General features: G+C 40.8%; 1 protein-coding gene across 5 annotated transcripts in view; it reads right to left on the reverse strand.

The window, feature by feature from the left end:
* Nucleotides 1–789: 789 nt before the first annotated feature.
* The window catches only part of copz2 (COPI coat complex subunit zeta 2), a 44,725-nt gene continuing 19,770 nt past the window's right edge, over nt 790–25,744 (reverse strand). For 4 of the 5 annotated variants that reach the window (XM_055152616.1, XM_055152618.1, XM_055152619.1 and 1 more), the window contains 8 exons: nt 25,371–25,455; nt 20,378–20,469; nt 19,143–19,198; nt 13,755–13,832; nt 13,596–13,647; nt 10,269–10,307; nt 4,119–4,151; nt 790–1,243 (listed from right to left, as the gene is read on the reverse strand). In XM_055152616.1, coding sequence (XP_055008591.1) covers nt 1,196–1,243; nt 4,119–4,151; nt 10,269–10,307; nt 13,596–13,647; nt 13,755–13,832; nt 19,143–19,198; nt 20,378–20,469; nt 25,371–25,455 — 483 coding nt within the window. In that variant the 3' untranslated portion in view covers nt 790–1,195. The remainder of the gene's footprint in view (nt 1,244–4,118; nt 4,152–10,268; nt 10,308–13,595; nt 13,648–13,754; nt 13,833–19,142; nt 19,199–20,377; nt 20,470–25,370; nt 25,456–25,744) is intronic. The other variant, XM_055152617.1, reaches the window with a different exon arrangement.

The following is a 25,744-nucleotide window of genomic DNA, read 5'->3' on the forward strand; positions in this document are numbered from 1 at the left end:
TAAAAGAAAATAAAAAGATGAGTCTTTATTGAACCAAATTAAAAATATTATTGATAGAAGAAGAAGAGACACGTCCACCCAGCAGGATTTAGTCCTGTTAAATCCTGGTTTAGTCCTGGTTTAGTCCTGTTAAATCCTGGTTTAGTCCTGGTTTAGTCCTGTTAAATCCTGGTTTAGTCCTGGTTTAGTCCTGTTAAATCCTGGTTTAGTCCTGGTTTAGTCCTGTTAAATCCTGGTTTAGTCCTGGTTTAGTCCTGTTAAATCCTGGTTTAGTCCTGGTTTAGTCCTGGTTCGGTCCTGGTTTGGACCTGGTTTTAGTCCTGCTTTAGTCCTGCATAAATCCTGGTTTAGTCCTGGTTTAGTCCTGGTTTGGACCTGATTTTAGTCCTGCATAAATCCTGCTTTAGTCCTGCTTTAGTCCTGGTTTTAGACCTGGTTTTAGACCTAGTTTTAGACCTAGTTTTAGACCTGGTTTAGACCTGGGTTTAGACCTGGTTTTAGACCTGGTTTAGACCTGGGTTTAGACCTGGTTTTAGACCAGGCTTAGACCTGGGTTTTTACCTGGCTTTAGTCCTGGCTTTAGTCCTGGTTTAGTCCTGGTTTAGTCCTGGTTTAGTCCTGGTTTTAGTCCTGGTTTAGTCCTGGTTTTAGTCCTGGTTTAGACCTGGTTTAGACCTGGTTTAGACCTGGGTTAGTCCTGGTTTAGTTTCCAGCAATGAGTGGAAATTACCAAAACAAAAACAAAAAAAAGAGAGAATAGCCCAAAATGTGAAAACAGGAAAATCCGCCGTGTAATCAATTTACTTCAACAAAGTAACTGTAATCCGAATACAGTTACTCATAATTTGTACTCTGATTACGTAACTCCGGTACATGTAATCTGTTACTCCCCAACACTGTAACTAATTCTCACAATTTACACAAAATAAATTATGTTTTTTTTGCGAACTATGTCAGTGCACTCTTCAGGTTTGGGACAAAAAAATCCGGAAAAATCGTAAAATGCAGCTTTAGCAAATCGTAACAAAGATTCTTCAAACACAAAAAAATCCCTTATCGACCACATAAATAAATACATCTACAGAAAATTATTATTACTATTATTAATTATGTAACAAGACTTCTTCATTTGAGATACAAAACAAAACAAAACAAAAACAAAACAAAAACACTTGTAAGAAAACGTGGCAAAAAATCATTTCAGGATGGACCACTTGATCTGCTCCTTGGCCGACTGCAAAACCTGGAAAAATACAAATAAAAATTAATATTTAACACAAAAAAACTGAAATTGATTTGTTCACGATTACGACGGAGTATAAGGGTCAGATAAAAAAATAAAATAAAATGCTGGCGCTACGAGAATAAAGTCGTAATATTTTGACATTAAAGTCGTAATATTATGAGAATAAAGTCGAAGCCAGAAAAAGTCGCAATGTTATGAAAATAAAGTCGTAATTTTACAGGAATAAAGTCGTAATTTTATGAGAATAAAGTCATAAATTTACAAGAACAAAGTCGTAATTTTATGAGAATAAAGTCGTAATTTTATGAGAATAAAGTCGTAATTTTATGAGAATAAAGTCATAAATTTACAAGAACAAAGTCGTAATTTTATGAGAATAAAGTCGTAATTTTATGAGAATAAAGTCGTAATTTTATGAGAATAAAGTCGTAATTTTATGAGAATAAAGTCGTAGTCAAAATAAAGTGGTAATTTTATGAAAATAAAGTGGTAATTTTATGAGAATATCGGCGGTTCTGAAAGTCTGAGTGGAGAATAGAGAATTTGGAGCATTTCGTAAAGGAGAAGAATCCGTGTATCATTCGTTCATTCGACTGAACAAGGACTGAATCAGGACTAAATCAGGTCCGGAACCAAACCAGAACTAAGACCAGGATTGAGACCGGGACCAGACCAGGACTGAAAACAGTTTGATCCTGGTTTAGTCCTGGTTTAAGTCACGGAAATGGGAAATGGCGTTTACGTGACTTTAGAATGTGATGCGGGACTAATGTGCCGCATACGGACTGAACCAGGACTGAACCAGGACTGAACCAGGACTGAACCAGGACTGAACCAGGACTAAACCAGGACTGAATTAGGACTGAACCAGGACTGAACCAGGACTAAATCCTTTTCAGTCCTCGTCTGGTCCCAGTCTCAGTCCTAGTCCTGTTCTCGGTCTCAATCCTGGTCTCAGCCCCGGTCTGGTCCCGGACCTCGTTTAGTCCTGGTTTAGTCCTGGTTCAGTCCTGGTTCTTAGTCCTGGTTTAGTCCTGGTTTGTCCTGGGTTTAGTCCTGGTTTAGTCCTGGTTTAGTCCTGTTTAGTCCTAATTCAGTCCTGGTTTAGTCCTGATTCAGTCCTGATTCAGTCCTGATTCAGTCCTGGTTCAGTCCCGGTTTAGTCCTGATTCAGTCCCGATTCAGTCCCGATTCAGTCCCGATTCAGTCCCGGTTCAGTCCCGGTTCAGTCCCGGTTCAGTCCCGGTTCAGTCCCGGTTTAGTCCCGGTTCAGTCCTGGTTCAGTCCTGGTTTAGTCCTGGTTTAGTCCTGGTTCAGTTTGTATGCGGCGCATTAGTCCCACATCGCATTTTAAAGTCACGGAAACACCATTTCCCATTTCCATGATTTAAACCAGGACTAAACCAGGATTAAACCGTTTTCAGTCCTGGTCTGGTCCCGGTCTCAATCCTGATCTTAGTTCTGGTTTGGTTCCGGACCTGATTCAGTCGAATGAACGAATGATACACAGATTCTTCTCCTTCAGGTGTTTTTTTTTTTACAGAAATATTTTCAGGCTACAAATGTGACCCAAAACACTCACAGCAAAACGTAGAGTGTTAAAACTGACTCTCACAGAATCAATTTTAACATTTTCTCGGGGTTTATACGAGTCCAAACTGTTCTAGAGTTAATTTAACATGTTTCGGAAATGTGAATTAATATAAGGACGTAACAATAACCGAAATATCCTGATATCAAATGACGTTTATAACATCTGTAAAAAGTTAGAAAGCGACAAATAAACTCACCACCTGGATTCCAACGTTATTTTATCAAGTTAAATCCAGGTACTGACTTTATTTGGGCAGAAAAGTGCGCAGTGACTGAATCAAGACTAAATCAGGTCCAGAACCAAACCAGAACTAAGACCAGGATTGAGACCGGGACCAGACCAGGACTGAAAACAGTTTAATCCTGGTTTAGTCCTGGTTTAAGTCACGGAAATGGGAAATGGTGTTTCCGTGACTTTAGAATGTGATGAGGGACTAATGCGCCGCATAACCGGACTAAACCAGGACTAAACCAGGACTGAAACCAGGAACCAGGACACCAGGAAAACCAGGACTAAACCAGGACTAAACCAGGACTAAACCAGGACTAGGACTGAACCAGGACTGAACCAGGACTAAACCAGGACTGAACCAGGTCTGAACCAGGACTAAACCAGGTCTGAACCAGGGTCTAAAACCAGGTCTGAACAGGACTGAACCAGGACTAAAACCAGGACTGAACCAGGACTGAACCAGGACTGAACCAGGACTAAACCAGGAACCTCAGGACTAAACCAGGTTAAACCAGGTCTGAACCAGGACTAAACCAGGCTAAACCTAAACCAGGTCTGAACCAGGAAACCAGGACTGAACCAGGACTGAACCAGGACTAAACTCAAACCAGGACTAAACCACTGAACAGGACTGAACCAGGACCTACTAAACCAGGTCTAAACCAGGTCTAAACCAGGTCTAAACCAGGACTGAACCAGGACTAAACCAGGACTGAACCAGGACTGAACCAGGACTGAACCAGGACTAAACCAGGACTGAACCAGGACTGAACCAGGACTGAACCAGGACTGAACCAAGACTAAACCAGGACTGAACCAGGACTAAATCGTTTTCAGTCCTCGTCTGGTCCCAGTCTCAGTCCTAGTCCTGTTCCCGGTCTCAATCCTGGTCTCAGTCCCGGTCTGGTCCTGGACCTCGTTTAGTCCTGGTTCAGTCCTGGAAAAAAAAAAAAAAAAAAAAAAAAAAAAAAAAAGCTGCAGTTCCTAAAGCGGTCAGCAGATGGCGCCAGAGCCCGCGTTATGAGCGGAGTATCGCCAGACACTTACGTTGGAGGTGAGGGCCAGCTTCTCTGTTATGTGCTGCGGGTTAGAAGGAGCGGTTAAAAAGGTTAGTCATGTTTAAAAGGCGAGCGAAAAGGCGAAAAAAGTAAACACAGACGAGACTAAAAAACAGGTTTAAAAGAGCAGACAGAAGATTAAACATTTTACTTTGAAATGAGATGATCAAGTAGAAGTACGAGTAATCATGCAAGTGTGTGAAGTATTGATCCAAAACATGTACTAAAGTGTAACGGCGTAAGAAAATGAGTTAAAAAAAAATTGAGTTAGTGTCATTTTGGGAGTGTTTGAGATCAGTCTGTTTGTTTTTCAAAATAAAACCAAAAATAGGAAATTATTTGTCTCCAAAACCAAAATGAAAAAAAAAAAAAAAACAGATAATGATTTGTTTCCCATTTCATCCATTTTTGACCCTTATGGACTCAACCAGGACTGAACCAGGACTAAAACAGTTCTCTCTCTCTCAAGTCCAAGTTTAGTTAGTCCTGGTTTTAGTCCTGGATTAGATCTATTTTAGCTCTGTTTTAGTTCCTGTTTTAGTCCTGGTTTAGTCCTAGTTTAGTCCTAGTTTAGTCCTAGTAGTCCTAGTTAGTTTAGACCTAGTTTAGACCTGGTTTAGACCTGGTTTAGACCTGTTTAGACCTGATTTACCTGATTTAGACCTGATTTAGTCCTGATTCAGTCTCTTTTTAGTCTAGTTTTAGTCTAGTTTTAGACCTGGTTTAGACCTGGTTTAGTCCTATTTTAGTCTGGGTTTAGTCCTGGTTTAGTCCTAATTAGTCCTGGTTCAGTCCTGATTCAGTCCTCTTTTAGTCCTGGTTTAGGCCCGGTTCAGTCCTGGGTTAAGCCCCTTTTAGACCTGGTTCAGTCCTGGTTTAGTCCTATTTTAGTCTGGGTTTAGTCCGGGTTTAGATCAGTTTCAGTCATGATTCAGTCCTGGATTAATCTCTGTTTAGTCTTGTTTTAGACCTGGTTTTAGACCTGGTTTCAGACCTGGTTTAAGACCTGGTTTAAGACCTGGTTTAGTCCTGTTTTAGTCCCAGTTCAGTCCTGGAATAGTTCTGTTTATATCCTGATTCAGTCCTGGTTTAGACCTGGATTAGTCCTATTTTAGTCTGGGTTTAGTCCTGGTTTAGTCCTAATTTAGATCAGGTGTAGTCCTGGTTCAGTCCTGATTCAGTCCTCTTTTAGTCCTGGTTTAGGCCCGGTTCAGTCCTGGTTTAGGCCCGTTTTAGACCTGGTTCAGTCCTGGATTAGTTCTGTTTTAGTCCTAGTTTTAGTCCTGATTCAGTCCTGGTTTAGACCTGGATTAGTCCTATTTTAGTCTGGGTTTAGTCCTGGTTTAGTCACAGTTTAAGACACAGTTTTAGACCTGGTTTAGTCCTGTTATTTAGTCTCAGTTCAGACCTGGTGTAGACCTGGATTTTTTTGCGGTTCACTGCAAACTTCTCTAATCTGAACAACATTTTCAAACTTATATCGGGTTATTTAACTTGTTTTCAGATTTATTTTCTACTTTCTAGTTCTGAGTCTGTTTTAATTCTCGTCTGATGAAAATCTAGCGCCGAAACGCTGCACAGTTTTGTTCTAATAAATCTCACAATTTGCATGTTAAGACGTTGTGCGGGATTTTTCTTTAAATTCTCGGGCTGCTCCTTCTTCTCCAAGGAACTGACCTGCGAAGTTCTCATTTTTTAAAGTCTAGAGGTCGTTAAAATGTAAAATGATCTCGCGTGGACAGATAATTTGACTATTTTTAAGTAATTTTCGGACAGATTTAAGTGTTTATATCTTACGTTTTGCAGCTTTTTTGCAGAGTACAAACACGTACACGGGATTCATTTTATTATTCCAGCAATTTCAGAGTTCAGTCTCGTCTCAAACTCTTTTTATACGAACTCTTTTTGACAGGTTTCAAATTTACACTGAACCGAATTCCGATTTTAAAAGCATAAATCCAAAAGCCGTCCGAGTGTGTTTACCAGAAACGTCGCAATTTTTCCCGTCCTAAAACGAGTCTGACGCCGTTTTTTTCCGCTCCCTCCCGCGTCTCCAAACTGCCCCGCGAACGTTATGTTTTACCATAAGCCATAAATTAGCATTCAAACTATGCGCCATAACCACTCCGACGGCGCGCGGGCGCTTTGAGCGGTGAACACGTCGAAACAGGCAGAGCGTTAACAGCAAGAACGAGAAACGCGAAAGGGCGAGTTTCTCTCTTCCCATACATCAGGCTGTGGGAATTCAGACTCATAAACACGTTAAAGGAGACGTATTATTCTGTTTCTGAGGTGTTTAGAATGAAACTAGAACACGCAAAGGTCGTTATTTTACATTTTATTCACCGAAAAAACACAATATTGATCTAAAAACAGCTTTAAAATGACTTCCTTTTCCAAATCGCAGAAATAATAATAAAGCTCGTCTCGTTTCGTCGTAAAAAGAAGCAGATTTGATGTTTTTTCATGGCTGGAAAATGCTTACGTGATGCTTTTTTACTTTTTTTTTAAGAATGAATCTCCATTAAAAAGTGGGCGGAGACAGGGGATAGGTGAAAACGGAAATAAACCTGGTCTCTTCATAGTTGCGTTTTGTCGTAAAAAGCAGCAGATTTGAAGTTTTTTTATGGTTGGAAAACGTTTACGTGATATTTTTGGACTTTCTTTTCAGTATGAATCTCAAATAAAAAGTGAGTATAAAAAAAACCGCCAATTTTAATCTTCAAAACAGTGAAAATGTCAAATGTGTCGCATAAACGAGTTTCTTTCCACTAATAAACACGTTAAAGGAGACGTATTATTCTATTTCTGAGGTGTTTAGAATGAAACTAGAACACGCAAAGGTCGTTATTTTACATTTTATTCACGGAAAAAATGCAATATTGATCTAAAAACGGCTTTAAAATGACTTCCTGTTCCAAATCGCAGAAATAATAATAAGCGTCATCTCTTCATAGTCGCGTTTCGTCGTAAAAAGAAGCAGATTTGATGTTTTTTTATGGTTGGAAAATGTTTACGTGATATTTTTGGACTTTCATTTAAGTGTGGATCTCAAATAAAAGTGGGCGGAGATAGGGGATAGGTGAAAACGGAAATTTCTTCTACACTTTACATGACGTTAGTATGAAAAAAACGCCAAAAACAGTGAAAATGTCAAATGTGTCGCATAAACGAGTTTCTTTCCACTAATAAACACTATTTCTGAGGTGTTTAGAATGAAACTAGAACACGCAAAGGTCGTTATTTTACATTTTATTCACCGAAAAAACACAATATTGATCTAAAAACGGCTTTAAAATGACTTCCTGTTCCAAATCGCAGAAATAATAATAAAGCTCGTCTCTTCATAGTCGCGTTTCGTCGTAAAAAGAAGCAGATTTGAAGTTTTTAAGGTTGGAAAATGTTTATTTTATGTTTTTTTGACTTTCCTTTAAGTATGAATCTCACATTAAAAGTGGGCGGAGACAGGGGATAGGTGAAAACGGAAATAAACCTGGTCTCTTCATAGTCGCGTTTCGTCGTAAAAAGCTGCAGATTTTATTATTTTTTATGGTTGGAAAATGTTTACTTTGTTTTTTGACTTTCCTTTAAGTATGAATCTCAAATAAAAAGTGGGCGGAGATAGGGGATAGGTGAAAACGGAAATAAACCTGGTCTCTTCAATAGTCGCGTTATGTCGTAAAAAAGCTGCAGATTTTTATTATTTTTCATGGCTGGAAAATGTTTACTTTGTTTTTTTGTTACTCTTTTTTAAGTATGAATCTCAAATTACAAGTGGGCGGAGATAGGGGATAGGTGAAAACGGAAAATTCTTCTACACTTTACATGGCGTTAGTATGAAAAGAACGCCAATTTTAATCGTCAAAACAGTGAAAATGTCAAATGTGTCGCATAAACGAGTTTCTTTCCACTAATAAACACGTTAAAGGAGACGTATTATTCTATTTCTGAGGTGTTTAGAATGAAACTAGAACACGCAAAGGTCGTTATTTTACATTTTATTCACCGAAAAAACACAATATTGATCTAAAAACGGCTTTAAAATGACTTCCTGTTCCAAATCGCAGAAATAATAATAAGCGTCATCGCTTCACAGTCGTGTTTCGTCATAAAAAGCAGCAGATTTGATGTTTTTTTTTAAGGTTGGAAAATGTTTACTTGATATTTTTTGACTTTTTAAGCATTGGATCTCAAATATAAAAGTGGGCGGAGACAGGGGATAGGTGAAAACGGAAATTTCTTCTACACTTTACATGACGTTAGTATGAAAAAACAAAAAACAGTGAAAATGTCAAATGTGTCACATAAATGAGTTTCTTTCCACTAATAAACACGTTAAAGGAGACGTATCGTGCGATTTCTGAGGTGTTTAGAATGAAACTAGAACACGCAAAGGTCGTTTATTTTACATTTTATTCACTGAAAAAACACAAAATTGATCTGAAACGGCTTCGAAATGGAAACATTCTTTGAGTCTCGTCTCTTCATAGTCGCGTTTCGTCGTAAAAGCAGCAGATTTGAAGTTTTTTTACGGTTGGAAAATGTTTACTTGATATTTTTTCCTTTTTTTTTTTTTAAATTTGAGTATGAATCTCAAATAAAATGCCCTTTCATGAGTTTTTGGTCGTGCTGTTGTACTCTCATTATTGGTGCACTTAACGTTGTAATTTGATTCATGGGTCAGTCCATATGAAATCAGCGGTTTTCACGGAATCTCCCCAATGAGCCAGCTCAGATTTGGCTGAAAAAAAAATCAAAAAATTTCTAAAATCACCAAATGAAAGAATCTCAAATTTTAGCTCAATCCCTTGAGTCGTTCCTGAGTTACGGCCCGTTGAAATTTTGGGGTCATGCTCACTGTTTTTGAAGCTTTAATTTGTAAACATGTTTGAGAGACCAGAACTTCATCAAAAATAGAGCGAGGAAGCTGAAAATTTGTATTTTTGTAGATTCTTGGTCATAGATTCTAAATCTGTTGTCAAATATTGTGTATCTTTATTAAGTTTGGCACTGTTGGCCCCCAAAATCTCACATTTTGTTGCCCCGCTAAATTTTTTTTTTTCCAATTTTTGAGGTCCAAGATCTATTTACTCCAAGCAGATATTTACTATGGTGAATATTTGAGAGAATGATCATTTCTGACAACAATCTGACACTTTTCTGAGTTTTCATGTGGACGGTGTAGAGTCACAGACCAAATATGATCTTTTTGGCCCCTTCTTTGGAGCCTTCGGTTCCCCACGTGGGACACAGATATGTTGATCAAAATTTTTACCAGAGAAACTTTGGCATATTCTGATGAGTTTAAAGGAATCAAAACATCTACTTTTAACTTCCTTCATATTAAATGGAATTTTTAAAAATGAGCTCACGGGTAATTTTTGGTGAAGCTTAGAGACTTCTCCACCTGAAGAAAGGTTCTAAAATCTACAATAATACAAATTTTCTATGAAGTTATCTTTCATTTGGTAATTTTAGAAATTTTTTGACATTTTTTCAGCCAAATCTGAGATCTCAGATGAGGACTGGATGGACTGACCCTCATGCACGTTCGAGTAACGCTGTATTATCCTGCATTTGAGGCTTGAGCTCTTAGAAATGTTCAGTTTTCACCTACCACCTATCTCCACCCACCCCTCTGTATGAACTGAGTTTTATGAGGGCAAAAAATGACTTGACTTTATTAAATTATTGACTTTTATAGTGCTTTTTTGGACACTCAAACGCTTTAGAAACAAAGAGGAAGCAGCAGGAGAGTTAAAAAAAAAAAAACAAAAAAAACAAAAAAAACCCAAGACTTGCGCAACTTGTATCAGAATTAAAGCTGTGAATATAAAAAGCGTCTTTGTCTGTGTGCTGCTGTGAAAGGTGCAGCTTATCAGATCTGGAGTTTGGAACAGGAAGTCAATGCACCGTTTGTGTTATCAAGTCGTTTCAGATAAATACTGCGGTTTATTATGAATAAAAATCGGCTTATATCATAGTGCGTGTGAGTAACGCTTGCTTGAGTTCAGGAGTTCAGTGTTGAGTAAAAGAAGATTAAAAAGTGGTCAAGAATGAAATGAAAACTCTAAATTGTTATGGGAAACTAGTACTGACACCTGGTGGTAAATGTGTGTAACTGAGGTGAGTTCTGTACCTGTGTGACGCTCTGTTCTGATAAAGGGTTTTCGTCCGCCTGCAGGAAAAACAAAACAGAAATCAGAAATAAATACAATAGAAATAAATAAATACATTAATAACAAATGTTAAAAAAAAAAAAAATTAAATAAATGAATATTAATTTAAAAAAATGAAATAAAACTGAAATAAATACAATAAAAATAAATATATACATTCATAAATAAAATAAATAAAACTAAAATATAAATAAACATATTTTAAAAAATTAATGAAAAAAATCTGAAATAAATATAATACACATAAATACATTAATTAATTAAAAAAATAACAAAATAAAAAACATAAATAAGACATAAAAGAAAAATGAAAAAAAAAATGAAAAAAGAAAAAACAGAAAGCACAAATCAGAAATTAATTATAAATACAAATAAATTCAATACAAATAAATACATTAATTAATAAAAAATAATAAGCCATATAAAAAAAGAAAAAAATTGGAAAATATACAATAAATAAAAATTAATACAAATAAATACAATACATAAGTAAATAAATACATGAATGAATGAAAAAATAAAAAATAAAACATTTAAAAAAGAAAAAAAATTGCAACAATACAATTAAATAAATATATTAATAAAAAAAAAAAATACAGGAAATTTCAGATCACACTGCAAATGTCATACTGGTTTAAAGTACAGTACATGTTATGAGTTTCCAAACACAAAACTAAGCACTATGGTGAGTTTTGAACCAGCAACCCAAACGGATACATGTGTCACTGCCAAACTGCATCTAAACACCACATTGACATGTAGTTAAATGGGTTAAAGTGTCTTGCTGATGGAAACAACAACATGCACAGACAGGACTTTCTAGTTTGAGCCGTCGCTGTTGAATATTCACTCAAAAAAAAAAATCGCTCTACCTGAATTTTTTCACTGCAAGTCCACTCTTTGGTAGAGTCCAGGTTAGTCCTCACACTCATGCGTTACCTGCACCCCCCCCGTGCCCCTCACCCTGCCTCTGTCTCACCCCCTCACGTCCCCCTCGCGTCCCCCCCGGGGCCCCTACAGCAGCTGGTTCCTCTCGCTCTGCCCCTCCACGCTGCCGGTGATGTAGTCAAAGAGCACGAAGCCGTAGCCCGACTCCGTCACTTGCTGACAGACGACGGACGAGGAGGGAGAGGAGAGGAAAAGAAAGAGAAAGAAAGAGAAAGAGAGAGATGGAGGAACCAGGTGAGAGGACATGGGGAAACGTGAGGGCAGATGGGAGAGAATGAACAGAGCTTCTTTGTGTTTTTTAAAGTCCACACTCCTCCAGCTGCCCCCGGTGAAGCGTCAACCCGCAGCATCGTGTCGTTAAAATTTAGCTTTGCCGCTTTTTGCCTTTTTCAACATGCTGCATTCCCCACGACCGCCAGCAGAGGGCGGCAGACACAAGACAAGCCAGATGTTGAATTGACGACGACTGAAGTTTGTCTGAGTGAATATCAGGCTTCGCGTAGATGACAAAGGTTAGATGAGGCTTTTGTGACATGCCCGTGGTGTTTTCGCGTTTGTAAAAGTGAGTAAATGAAAGAGAAGCGGGGAGAGTTCACGGCGGAGGTCTTCTGAGGAGCGCTTGTGTTTACTGTTGGCCACAAAGACTGGACAGAAATAAGCCTGAGTCTAACTGAAGCAAATTCAGGCCTGGATCACGGGACAAAATTTTGACGCTTTTTATGATCTGACTAAACGAGAAAGGAGCCACAGCGCACACTAGAGCGCTGCACTCCTCCCGCGGGACCCGACGTAAAACAGTGCGGCGCGGGACACATTTTGAAAGCTCATTGTGGCACAGGCGGGAGCGGGACTACACAATGCAAACTACCGTATTTTCCGGGCTATTAGGCCTCTAACTCTAAGACTAAAACAAGACTAAACTGGTCTCAGTCCTGGTCTCAGTCCTGATCTGGTCCCAGTTTCAGTTCTGATCACCCAACAGTCTACGAGGGCGCACTTCTGGACCAACACTGGTTTAGTCCTGGTTTAGTCTTGTTTTAGTCCTGGTTTAGTCCTGGTTTAGTCCTGGTTTAGTCCTGTTTTAGTCCTGGTTTAGTCCTGGTTTAGTCCTAGTTTTTAGTCCTTGTTTTTAGTTTTAGTCCTGTTTAGTCTTGTTTTATCCTGGTTTAGTCTTGTTTTAGTCCTGGTTTAGTCTTGGTTTAGTTTAGTCCTGGTTTAGTCTTGTTTTAGTCTTGTTTTAGTCTGGTTTAGTCTTGTTTTAGTCCTGGTTTTAGTCCTGGTTTAGTTTGGTTTAGTCCTGTTTAGTCTTGTTTTAGTCCTGGTTTAGTCTTGTTTTAGTCCTGGTTTAGTCCTGGTTTAGTCTTGTTTTAGTCCTGGTTTAGTCTTGTTTTAGTCCTGGTTTAGTCTTGTTTTAGTTCTGGTTTAATTCCGTTTTAGTTCTGGTTTAGTTCCGTTTTAGTTTTGGTTTAGTTCCGTTTTAGTTCTGGTTTAGTTCCGGTTTAGTTCCGGTTTAGTTCCGTTTTAGTTCTGGTTTAGTCTTGTTTTAGTCCTGGTTTAGTCTTGTTTTAGTCCTGGTTTAGTCCTGGTTTAGTCCTGGTTTAGTCCTGGTTTAGTCCTGGTTTAGTCTTGTTTTAGTCCTGGTTTAGTCTTGTTTTAGTTCTGGTTTATTTCCGTTTTAGTCTTCTTAGTTTTTAGTCCTTGTTTTAGTCCTGGTTTAGTCTTGTTTTAGTCCTGGTTTAGTCCTGGTTTAGTCCTGGTTTAAGTCTTGTTTTAGTCCTTAGTTTTTAGTCTTGTTTTAGTCTTGGTTTAGTCCTGGTTTAGTCCTGGTTCAGTCCTGATTCAGTCCGGCATCACAGTTTAAGTCATGTAAACGGGTCGTTTTCAGTTTTTTTCCATTTTTCATTTAAACACAAAATCTAAAACTGAAAAAACAAACCATTATCCGTTTTTTTTTTGTTTTTTTTTTTTCATTTTGGTTTTGGAAACAAACAATGAAAAAAATTTGTTTTTCGTTTTTTTTTTTTTTTGGTTTTATATTGAAAAACGAACGAACGACACACGGATTTCCAAATAAGCCAGACTTTCACTTTCGCTCGCTTCATGGAAAACCCCTCCAGGACTCTGAAATCAGCTCGTCTTTGCTCGTACGGTGGTTCTAAGTTTGATCTTTTTCAACTCTGACGTACCACGATTTTTAGCTGCGACTCAAGACTCAAGACTTCCCCCGCGATCAGAAATCTTTCGTCGCGAATGGACAAAATCGTACAGTGGACACTCGGCTTTACAATAATGACACGTGTTCACAGACGGACAGACACGAGGAGTTGTAAAAGTCTTACTCTGTAGTTGACTTTCTGTAGAACCTGCTGAGGATCACACTCCAGAATCACCCTGAAATCACACAAACTCAGTCAGCAGAAAGTACAGCTCACTAACTCACGTATTTGCGACACAAGTAAAAACAAAACAAAAAGACAAATCCGTAAATCTGGTCTCACCCTCCGTCGATGATCTCGTCCACCACCAGGAACACGCCCTCCATGTTGTCCAGCAGACAACGCCGCTCCACGTTTTTCCTACGGGACATTTACTCACGTCAGCCGGAATTTCGCACAGAAGCAACAACGTTTTTTACTTCCGGTTAATGGTTTTCTGTGTCAAAATGTGCGTCGTATTTTCCAGCAGTTTCATAAATCTGCCCCGTCACCAAATCTTCAACCAACAAGGTCCACAAAGGATAAACATTCTAACATGAACAATTTATTTCTTCTGTGACGCTGTTTAAATCCAGGCTCAAAACATTTCTGTTTAACTGTGCTTATAACTGAAAGGTTTTCATTCCGCACTCTTCTCTCCAATTTATGTCTCTCTTTTTTTAATTTTAATCTTCATGATTATTTATGTGTTGATTTGTTTTTATTATGATTTTAATGTATTTCTTATTCTGTAAAGCACTTTGAATTACTTTGTGTACGAATTGTGCTGTACAAATAAACTTGCCTTGCCTTTATCCACAACTATCAAGGGAAGAAAGACCAAAACAAAGGAGAATGAAGATGGTGCATTAGTGAACTACTGAGCAAAACTAACGTTATCCTGAAATTGGTACTGAAACATTTACAAGTGTATTTACTGCTCAAAAATACATGTGAACCACTATGACCGGGGTCGTGTCTACACAGATACCCAATACAGATATTGTTTTGCCCTAAAAATGTTTGGGATGTTGTTTTATACAGTTGTTTTTACCAGTAGATTGCATTTGCTGCTGCCTGTCTTTTATTTTGGAGGTCTCTTTAGAGACAGGAAGTCATGACAGGAAGTCAGCCTTATGTTGTTTTTGTTTGCCCTGAGCAGCACATGTGTTCATCCTTTAACATCTGCCTTTTTGTTCGTGCCTTTGACCTCACTGTAAGTTGTTTTTTATGCAGATAAGAAGTATAATATCCTTGCTTTATTTGTTACGGATGGTTATTAGAAATGTATTTTTATTGAAGATTAAGTATCATATGGTGTAGTAGCTTGTAGTTAAGCTAACCTCTGTTATATTTTACACTGTGCTAAATGCAGCTTTTTCTGTTTTGCAGTTTTACTCTGTTTTTGGAACCTTTGTGGAGAAATAAACTGGAGCTATGGACGCTATATCGTGACTCTGCGCATGTTTCCAAAAAGGAGTTACGCTCACCGCTAAATTGTGTTAGAAACACGCAAGGAGAGCGGAATAGATATAAAATCCATTGTGTCTGCATCTAATTATATCAGACCTGAGCATTGTGCAGCTCCCAGGACACACGCGGCCCTTTGTTTGACTCTGATTTTAAGATTATTTGTAATTACAAAAGAAACATGTTGTATAATTTTACCTCATGCACGGACTAAAGCTAACCAGCCTGGCGCCACCTAGTGCCTCCGCTCAATTTCATTTCTCTTCAGCGACTATGTCAAGAATCAGAATACACTAGACGGTTCGCGAAAAAACCCGGAAGTGCGAGTTCGGGCACCAGCCAATCAGCGAAGAGACAGACATTCTGTGTTGGCGACGATTCCCGAGATCGAAGATTTAAAGCCGGAACAAAGAGAATGTTTGGTGAATTTTATCAAGGGGAAAGACGTTATTGTCCTTCTTCCTACGGGATTTGGGAAAAGCTTAATATACCAGTTAGTCCCATTAGAGACGCATTACATACGTCACGACCAAATAGCAGCGATTGGTTAAATCAAAAAAAGTACCCGCCTACCGTCGAGCGAATGAATTCTAACACGAGGTCACACGGTTTCTATGAAGTGAAACCGGCTGATGAATCAGACTAGACTAAAGCTGCATTGCTTTTAATTTAGAGGTGATTTTTAAATTACATTTTTGTAGGACAACCTCACTTTTTCACTGCTTTGTCATAACATAAACTCTTACCAGTCTGAGCAGCTCGTCGAAACAATTATATTTTCTGCTTTTTATAAAGAAATACAATTAATATTACGCAGAATTGAGTTAAGCATTTTGGCCCGGACCTCCACAATATTTTCTGTTTCTCATGTGGCTTAGTGGAAAAAATAATTGCACAGCCTTTAATAATAAAGAGTTTTATTGTTTGAGAATCAGGAAGTAATATATGTTAGCATGCTAGTTGCTGTACTGTTACAGTGAACCTCGGCTCTGGTGTCTGAAAGTTGTAAAAAGTGCTTAAAAACTCATCGTGGTGAAGAAATAAAATGTTTAGAATGTATAAGGTTGTAATGAAGAACTTTGGACCACTACAAACTTTTAAAAATGAACTGTCTTATTAAATTTGAAAATTTTTATTATTTATTTATTTTTTATTAATTAATTAATTTTATTCTGTATTATTTTTTTATTTTATTTAAATGTATTAATATTAATTTTATTATTTTATTTTTTATTTATTTTATATATTTAATTTATTTTTTATTTATGTTTTTAAGGTAGTAAAAACCAGACACTTCGATGCCATAATGTGGAATGTTCTCATCGTCATGGAGACAAGCAGGTGGCGGACTCTCCTCTAAAAAAGCCACACTGCGCACCTTTAACTGTACACAAATATAATCGTTTATTAGCATTTCAAAACAGGGCACATGTTGTAACTCGAGCGCTCGATTTCCGTGCAAAAAAAATTCATATATTCAGATTTGTCTTCGTAAAAATTTGCATATCGACGCCGCAGATATTACAGCTTTTGTAACGTCCCGCAGACTCATAACCTCTTTTTTCATTTTAAACTCCGTATTATATTAGGATCCTGTCATTTACATATCCCACAATGAAACTTTAAATCCACGCTGTCGCCCGGCGCTGTGGCTCCCCTTTGCATCCGTTACCATGGCGACCGCGCGGGCCTGATAATGGTAGTAATCCAGCGCGGTACTGGGAGTATAACTGCGTGTTTTGTACGATCGGAGCGAGTACTGTAAGAGGATTTGGAGATCTTTAGCATTAAGGTGTGCATTTTTTATTTATTTATTTATTTTTTGTATATTGTTGTCAGGGGAAAAAACGTGAGCTCCATCCCGGTGAAGAAGGCAATGTTCAGAGTGCAGGGTTTAATGCTCGATTCGGATTTTTTTGCGAGGTCTTTCACATCTCCAATTAAATGCGACTTGTTTGTGATCTCCAGTGTGAACTTTGAACGCCCCAAAAGTGTCGTGAATATGCATTGAAGGACACAACGTCACAAGTTTACGGAAGACTCCTAAACACGGACGCACCTGGAGATTTTAAAGTCACTGTTGTACCGGAGCCAGAACAGGTACAGCTTATTTGTTTTAAGGAGGAAATTGAGAAGGAGAAGGACGAGGTTTTTGGCGTTTGGCGTTTTGTGGGGCAGTGGCACCAACGTCCGTAAAAAAAAAGGAACATGTGGATGCAGAGTCGCAGCCAAGATTGGATGGATTGAGACGTACTTCGCAGCCAGGGATGGTTCTAGGGGAGGGGCTACAAAGGCTCCGGCCCCTCCTCTAATCTGATTGGCTCCTGAAGTGGCCCTGTTCTGTCAATCAACTGACGAGAAGGACCGGAGAATTCAATGAAAGGTGAAGGTGATGGGCAGGACTGATCCACAGGAAGAACCAAAAAGGAAACCTTTGACTGCCTAAGAAATCATCCCGAGTTTGCAGCGAACATTTTGTATGTGGAGCGACAACAAAGCAAAATCCTGTTTATTAAGAAGGTGTTAAGAGGAGCAGAAGACAAACAGACTGAGCTGCACTTTCTTGTTCTTGTGGTTTTACAGCAACGTCACGTCTTGGTCTCTTTGCAGTGGAAGGTGTTTCTTGGTGAACAGTTGGTGCCTTTCGCTTTGGCGTTGACTTTTTAAATTCGTAACCGAGGTTGAGCGAGGGATCTGGGTTTTGCTTTGTTGGCGCTCCACGTACAAAATGTTCGCCGCAAAAATCTGAACGATCCGGCTCCACCAGTTCTGACTTCGGACTTTCATCCACGTCTCTTTGGATTTGTGAGCGGGATGCGGGAGTGGGCCGACGCAGAGCAGCCTCAGACTCAGTTTGTCTTCTTCCTCCCTTCTCCAACACTCTTCCCTTCTCCTCCTCAACCGACATGTAAAGCGCGATGAGAGAATTGTCAAACTGCTGCGCAATTATCATCAGAACGACTGCGACAAAAGTTTGGATCATGTTTGTGTCCGCGGCGTAACGACAAACCGAGGTGACAGAAAAGCCCGTAGCAGCTGAAGTGTGTGTTTTCTTCCGGTCGAAGTAAATACGTTCGCGCCTCTGTCCAATCAGAACCCTTCCCCACCCCCAGACGTTGATTAAATAAAGGCAGTTTAACGTGTTTTCCATGTAAACCTCAATTCGGAATTATTATTTCCATGTGAACTCGAAGGTTACGTCTATACTGAAACGAATCATCTGTATCACCGTATCGGAAACGATCTGCGTCCAGACACGTCGTTTTTGTGTCCGCAAGCCTTCATTATCCACACAGTTTTGCACATATTTGTTAAATTAAGATAAAAAAAAAAAACAGCTCGTTCCTTGTGCGCTGATGCCGTCAGTGGAATATGAGTGTTCTTTCTGTGACAGAGGGATGTTCTGCTGATGGTGAGTCTGTTCTGTGTTTCTGTCGTGTTGGAGATGGTTCATGTTAAACTTTTCAGAGATTATACGTCTGCAGGTCGTACACACAGACACACGTTTATATGAATGGAACATATATTCTAGCCTCTTAGCGTTTTGGCGGTGAATTACTTCGCGGCGCACAGACCTACATCAGAGTATCAGCGTTTTCAGGTGTCCACACGGTGTCGGATCAGATCTGTGCTCAGATGAATTCGTAGGAGCTGGAGGCACCAGATCATTCCGTCTCTGGAGCGTTTTCAAATCGGATTAATGTGGACGAACACTGCATCCACAATGAAAACGAATCAAATACGAACTAGTGCGGACACGGCCAAAGAACTATTAATTCGGAATTAAAAAACATCATGTAAACGTGGCCAGTGAAAGGTTAACGGAATAAAAAGTGGTTTTGGTATATGGGTCAAAGCTTTAAAGGCACACACATGGTTAAATTTTAAAATGAAATGAACTCTAGTGCCTGTTATTTGGGCGTATCTTTTCCGTGTGCCCAAAGTGAGCAGGTGCTACTCACATGTCAATCATAAAGTCCCTGTCAATCATTCACCGCGGAGTCCTTCAACACAGAGCCGCGTCCAGAGTTTGTGTTGCATTTGACACACTCGCGGATCGCACCGTTTAATAAGTACGGCGGACATGTGACACAAACACGCACAAACGCACATGAGTCCACGCACGAGTCCGCACACGGGGAGGACGGGGGTCATTTCATCTGGACACAATAAAAGTGGGAAAAGTGTGCGACAGTTTAAACGTGCGAGTCGGGGACAAACCTGAGGATCTGGCTGAGCGAGTCGAACAGACAGTTGAGCACCGACATCAGCATCAGCTACGACAAAACACACAAAACACACAAGTCTGTCAGAATTATCCTTTTAAATGTCCCGTAGTGTGTCTTTAGTTTGTATAGTGTGTATGTCCCATAGTGTGTCTTTAGTTTGTGTAGTGTGCATGTCCCGTAGTGTGTCTTTAGTTTGTATAGTGTGCATGTCCCGTAGTGTGTCTTTAGTGTGTGTAGTGTGCATGTCCCGTAGTGTGTCTTTAGTGTGTGTGTGTGTGTGTGTGTGCATGTCCCTTAGAGTGACTTTAGTGTGTGTGTGTGTGTGTGTGTGTGTGTGCATGTCCCTTAGAGTGACTTTAGTGTGTGTAGTGTGCATGTCCCTTAGAGTGACTTTAGTGTGTGTAGTGTGCATGTCCCGTAGTGTGTCTTTAGTTTGTGTAGTGTGCATGTCCCGTAGTGTGTCTTTAGTGTGTGTAGTGTGCATGTCCCGTACTGTGTCTTTAGTTTGTGTAGTGTGTATGTCCCGTACTGTGTCTTTAGTTTGTGTAGTGTGTAGTGTGCATGTCCCGTAGTGTGTCTTTAGTGTGTGTAGTGTGCATGTCCCATACTGTTGTCTTTAGTTTGTATAGTGTGCATGTCCCATACTGTGTCTTTAGTTTGTATAGTGTGCATGTCCCTTAGTGTGTCTTTAGTGTTGTGTAGTGTGCATGTCCCATACTGTGTCTTTAGTTTGTATAGTGTGCATGTCCCATACTGTGTCTTTAGTTTGTATAGTGTGCATGTCCCGTAGTGTGGCTTTAGTTTGTATAGTGTGCATGTCCCGTTAGTGTGTCTTTAGTTTGTATAGTGTGCATGTCCCTTACTGTGTCTTTAGTTTGTGTAGTGTGCATGTCCCTTAGTGTGTCTTTAGTGTCTGTGGTGTGCATGTCCCTTAGAGTGACTTTAGTGTGTGTGTGTGTGTGTGCATGTCCCTTAGAGTGACTTTAGTGTGTGTGTGTGTGTGTGTGTGCATGTCCCTTAGAGTGACTTTAGTGTGTGTAGTGTGCATGTCCCTTAGAGTGACTTTAGTATGTGTAGTGTGCATGTCCCTTAGAGTGACTTTAGTGTGTGTGTGTGCATGTCCCTTAGAGTGACTTTAGTGTGTGTGTGTGTGAACATGTCCCGTAGTGTGGCTTTAGTGTGTTTTTCCAGTGTAAATGTCCCGTAGTGGGTCTTTAGCGTCCGTACCTCGTTCTCCTGCGCGCTGCCGACCACGTAGAAGAACAGGTCGATGCTGCTCTTGTACACGATGGTCATGCCCTCCAGGAACGCGATCTCATCTGCAACACACAGGGGGCGCCGTCACTACTCTCCCAATTTTTCATGTGTTTATTTCTGTGTTCCGTGGTCCTCACACAAAATAAAAAATGAAAAAATCTAATCACATTTACTTCATGAAGATGTCTAGATCCAGATATCACACCAGGATCTTCAACTTACTCGAGAGAAGAGGAGGAGAAAGTTGAGGAGACAAGGACAAAGGAAAGGAGATAAGGAACTGGTGCAGGAGACAAAAAGGTAAGAGAGGACAGGAAGAGATAAGAGAGAAAGGAGACCAGGAGCTAAGAGAGGAAAGAAGCACCAGAGCAAGGAGATGAGGTTCGAGGAGAGGAGAAGGGAGGAGAGGAGAAGATAGAGAGAGGAGGAGCTAGGAAAGGACAGGAGAAGACATGAGAGGAAAGGAGGAACTAGGAGAGAAGGGGCTGGGAGAGGAGAAGGTAGGAGAGGAGACCAGGAGCTAAGAGAGGAAAGGAGCACTAGAGGCGTGGAGCTAGGAGATGAGGTTCTAGGAGAGGAGGAGGTAGGAGAGGAGACCAGAAGCTAAAAGAGGAAAGGAGGAACCAGGACAGAACAGGAGAAGATATGAGAGGAAGCGAGGAACTATAGAGAGAAGCAGCTAGGAGGGGAGGTGGTAGAGGAGAAGCTAGAGAGAAGGAGCTAGGAAAGGACAGGAGAAGATACGAGAAGAAAGGAGGAACTAGGAGGTAGGAGAGGAGAATGTAGAAGAGAAGGTGCTAGGAGAGAAGGCGGTAGGACAGTAGAAGCTAGAGAGGAGGAGCTAGGAGAGAAAATGCTTGGAAAGGAGGAGATAGGAGAGAAAAGAAGATACGAGAGCAATGGAGGAACTAGGAGAGAAGGAGCTAGGAGAGGAGGAGCTAGGAGAGAAGGAGCTAGACGAGAGGAGGAGCTAGGAGAGGAGACCAGAAGCTAAGAGAGGAAAGGAGGTGCTAGAGAGGAGGAGTTAGGAGAGGAGAAGGTAGGAGAGGAGGAGTTAGGAGAGGAGAAGATAGGAGAGGAGACCAGAAGCTAAGAGAGAAAAGGAGGCACTAGAGAGAAGGAGTTAGGAGAGAAAGAGCAAAGAGAGGAGGAGGTAGAGAGGAGGAGCTAGGAGAGGAGGAGCTAGGAGAGGAGGAGCTAGGAGAGTAGACTATGAGCTAAGAGAGGAAAGGAGGCAGTAGAGAGGAGGAGCTAGGAGAGGAAAAGAGAAACTAGGAGAGAAGGTGCTAGGACTGGAGAAGGTAGAAGAGGAGACCAGAAGCTCAGAGAGGAGACCAGGAGACTCATGTGGAAAATGTGGAAAAAATAAGCTTTGATTTAAATAATTTCTTGACAACATTTAAATCTTCAAAATCACCCCGGTTCTTTTTCGATCGTATTTAATGACACGAAACTCGACCCGACTCTCAGCCGTAACAAGAAATAGTTTATCTTTAAATTAACGGCCCCCCAGAAGAACCAAAACTAACCCGGCCCGGCGTTAAACTCCTCGTCTCTCATTGTCTTCGGAGTATTTCCTGTCAAAAAGTCCGGACCACAATGAGACTACGGTTACTGCCGGCGAGGGAGCACAAAAGGAAAGGTGAGACGCCAGGTAGGACACCAGATTAGGAGCTACGGGGATAGAATGTGTGCGCGGACAAAGGAGGGATGGGCAGGGAGGGGATAGAGTGACAGGGAGGAGAGGAGACGAGGAGCTTCAGGAGCCGGGAGGGGAGGAACTAGGAGAGGACATAAGGAGCTTGGCGAGGAGATAAGGAGAGACGAGTGGAGACGAGGAGCTAGGAGACGAGGTGTTAGGTGATGAGGGAAAAGAGGAAGGGACAAGGACGAAGGAGAGGAGGAGCTAAGAGCTGGGAGGGGAGGAACTAGGAGAGTACATAAGAAGCTTGGCGAGGAGATAAGGAGCTCGGAGAGGAGATGAGGAGCTAGGAGAGGAGATGAGGAGCAAAAAAAAAGTGTGGAAATGAGAGGAGATGAGGAGCTAGGAGATGAGGAGAAAGAAGAGGAGATAAGGAGCTAGGAGTGGCGATGAGGAGCAAGGAGACAAGGTGGTAGGAGCTGGGAGGGGAGGAAGTAGGAGAGGACATAAGGAGCTTGGCGAGGAGATAAGGGAAGAGGAGTGGAGATGAGGAGCTTGGTGAGGAGGTAAGGAGTGGGGTAAGGAGAGGAGACGAGGTGGTAGGTGATGAGGAAAAAGAGGAAGGGACAAGGACGAAGGAGAGGAGACGAGGAGCTAAGAGCTGGGAGACAAGGAGCTTGGCGAGGAGATAAGGAGCTAGGAGAGGAGATGAGGAGCTAGGAGATGCGGAGAAAAAAAAAGAGGAGATAAGGAGCTAGGGGTGGCGACGAGGAGCAAGGAGACGAGGTGGTAGGTAATGAGGAAAAAGGAGAAGAGACAAGGACGAAGAGGAGGAGACAAGGAGCAAGGAAACGAGATGAGTGGTTAAAGAGTGGAGGTGCTAGGAGAGGATACGAGGAGGTAGTGAGGAGAGAAGGAGCTAAGAAGAGAGATGAGAGGAAAGGAAAGGAGGTGAGGAGATAGAGGAAATAAAAAAATAAGGTGTTAGGAGGGGAGACGAGGAGCTAGGAGACGAGATGCTAGGAATTGAGGAATAAGAGGAAGAGACAAGGACGAAGGAGAGGAGACGAGGAGCTAGGAAACAAGACGAGTAGATAGACTAGAGGTGCTAGGAGAGGATACAAGGAGGCAGTGGAGGAGAGAAGGAGCTAGGGTGAGATAGGAGAGGAGGAGCTAGGAAGGAAGAAGATGAGGAGTTGGGGAGGGGGAGAAAGGAGATGAGGAGATAGAGGAGTAAGTAAGGAGCTAGGAGGGGGGACGAGGAGCAAGGAGACTGTGTGCCAGAGCAGGAGACGAGGAGCGAGGAAGCGAGATGAGTAGTTAAGAGCGGAGGTGCTACGAGAGGATACGAGAAGGTAGAAGAGGAGAGGAGGAGCTAGGAAAGAAGACACGGAGTTAGGCAAGGATGAGAAAAAAGACGAGGAGCTGAGAGAAGGAACGGAGATGAGGAGGTAGGGGAGTAATAAGGACCTAGGAGGTGAGACGAGGAGCTAGAAGAGGAGAGGAGACAAGGAGCAAGGAGAGGAAAAAGGTGGAGACAGGAGACTGGAGAGGAGAAAAGGATTTATGTGAGAAAAAATTAAGAGATCATAGTATTTCGGGTTCGGGATGTAACGATATCCAAATCTCTCGATATTTAATGCGATATTTTGTGGAGGTCGCGAACAAAACTGTTAATATGCTGCTTTTTCCTCTTAAAATGCACCAAAACGGAGCAAAGGATCATGGTCGATGTAGTTCCCTCTAATTTTTTAACTATTGCTGCACCATGACAATAAATTTAAGCAAAAAAACTTGTGATTCGATATATATTATGATGCAACAATAACCGAAATATCGTGATATCGTATCGTCAAAAGTCTCACAATAATATCGTGGACTGTCACAATATATCGAATCACAAGTTCCTTTGCTTAAATGCATTGTTTTATAGCAGCAACAGCTAATAAATACAGAAAACTACATATCCCATGATTCATTTCAGTGCAAAGGATCATGGTCGATGTAGTTTCCTCTGTTTTTTTAGCTTTCACTGCACCATAACTATGAATTTAAGATGAAAAACTTGTAATTCAATATATTGTGATGGTCCACGATATTATTGAGAGACTTTTGACGATACGATATCACGATATTTCGGTTATTGTTACATTCTTATTAGTCTGTCCACATCTCCAAAGCTCAAAATGCTCTGTCCCACCTTGTGATGTCATGAAGCTGTAGTTTTCAAGTGAACAACACAATCTCATTTCAGCTCTGGAATTGCCAAACGATGATGTAAAAACACTTCCCGGAGCGCTCGCTGTAACACGACGTGACATCACAAGGTGGAACAGAGTGTTTTGAGGGAAGAACTCCGCCTAAATGTGCAGCGTTTGTGTGTTAAAACTGGTGTGAATGAAACAAAACACAACTCCAGCTCTGTTTGTGGTGAGGAAAAAAAACGTAAGTCAGAAAATATGGGCCCTTTAAACTGTAAAACTAACACGAGATGACATCACAAGGTGGAACAGTGTGTTTTGAGAGAACAACTCCGCTTAAATATGCAGAGTTTGTGTGATAAAACTTGTGTGAATGAAACAAAACACAACTCCAGCTCTGTTTGAGACGAGAAAACAACATTACAACAATCAGAAAATAATGTAATATGGGCCCTTTAAACTGTAAAACTCACACTAGATGACATCACAAGGTGGAACAGAGCGTTTTGAGAGAAGAACTCTGCGTAAATATGCAGCATTTGTGCTTTAAATGTAACGTTTCCTCATCACAAACAGACCTGGAGTTGTGTTTTGTTTCATTCACACACAACAAACCGTAAATCAGAAAATATGGGCCCTTTAAACTGTAAAACTCACACTAGATGACATCACAAGGTGGAACAGAGCGTTTTGAGAGAAGAACTCTGTCTAAATGTGCAGGATTTGTGAGTTAAAATGTGTGCGGATGAAACAAAACACAACTCCAGGTCTGTTTGTGATGAGAAAACAAACCTTAAATCAGAAAATATGGGCCCTTTACACTGTAAAACTCACACTAGATGACATCATAAGGTGGAACAGCGTGTTTCGAGAGAAGAACTCCATCTAAATGTGCAGTGTTTGTGCGTTAGACGTGTGTGAATGAAATAAAACACAACTCCAGGTCTGTTTGTGATGAGGAAACAAACCGTAAATCAGAAAATAATGTAATATGGGCCCTTTAAACTGTAAATCTCACACTAGATGACATCACAAGGTGGAAAGAAGAAGAAAGTAGAAAAAGTAGTCCCTGAGGCGTATGAATCCGGGCCGACACGCGAGCCCCGTGTGAACCACCTACTGTCGGCTTTGTGCGTCTTGTTGAAAACGTTCTTCTCGAAGTTCTTCTGTTCCTTCATGGTCGGGTACAGCTCCGGGTCGTAGTACTGCGAATACAAATACAAATACAAATATAAATACTTCACTCAGGTACTTTCTGAAGCGACACGGTGAAAGTACACAGACGGAGACGAGGGTTGTTTTCGTCCTCTCTCTCTCTCTCTCCTCATCTGTCTCTCTCTCTCTCTCCTCATCTGTCTCTCTCTCCTCATCTGTCTCTCTCTCCTCATCTGTCTCTCCTCATCTCTCTCCTCATCTGTCTCTCTCTCTCCTCATCTGTCTCCTCATCTCTCTCTCTCCTCATCTGTCTCTCTCTCTCTCTCTCCTCATCTGTCT

Source organism: Boleophthalmus pectinirostris, unplaced genomic scaffold, assembly GCF_026225935.1.
Source record: "Boleophthalmus pectinirostris isolate CB_2022bp ecotype Guang Dong unplaced genomic scaffold, ASM2622593v1 HiC_scaffold_17, whole genome shotgun sequence".
In the NCBI taxonomy this organism is placed as follows: domain Eukaryota; kingdom Metazoa; phylum Chordata; class Actinopteri; order Gobiiformes; family Gobiidae; genus Boleophthalmus; species Boleophthalmus pectinirostris.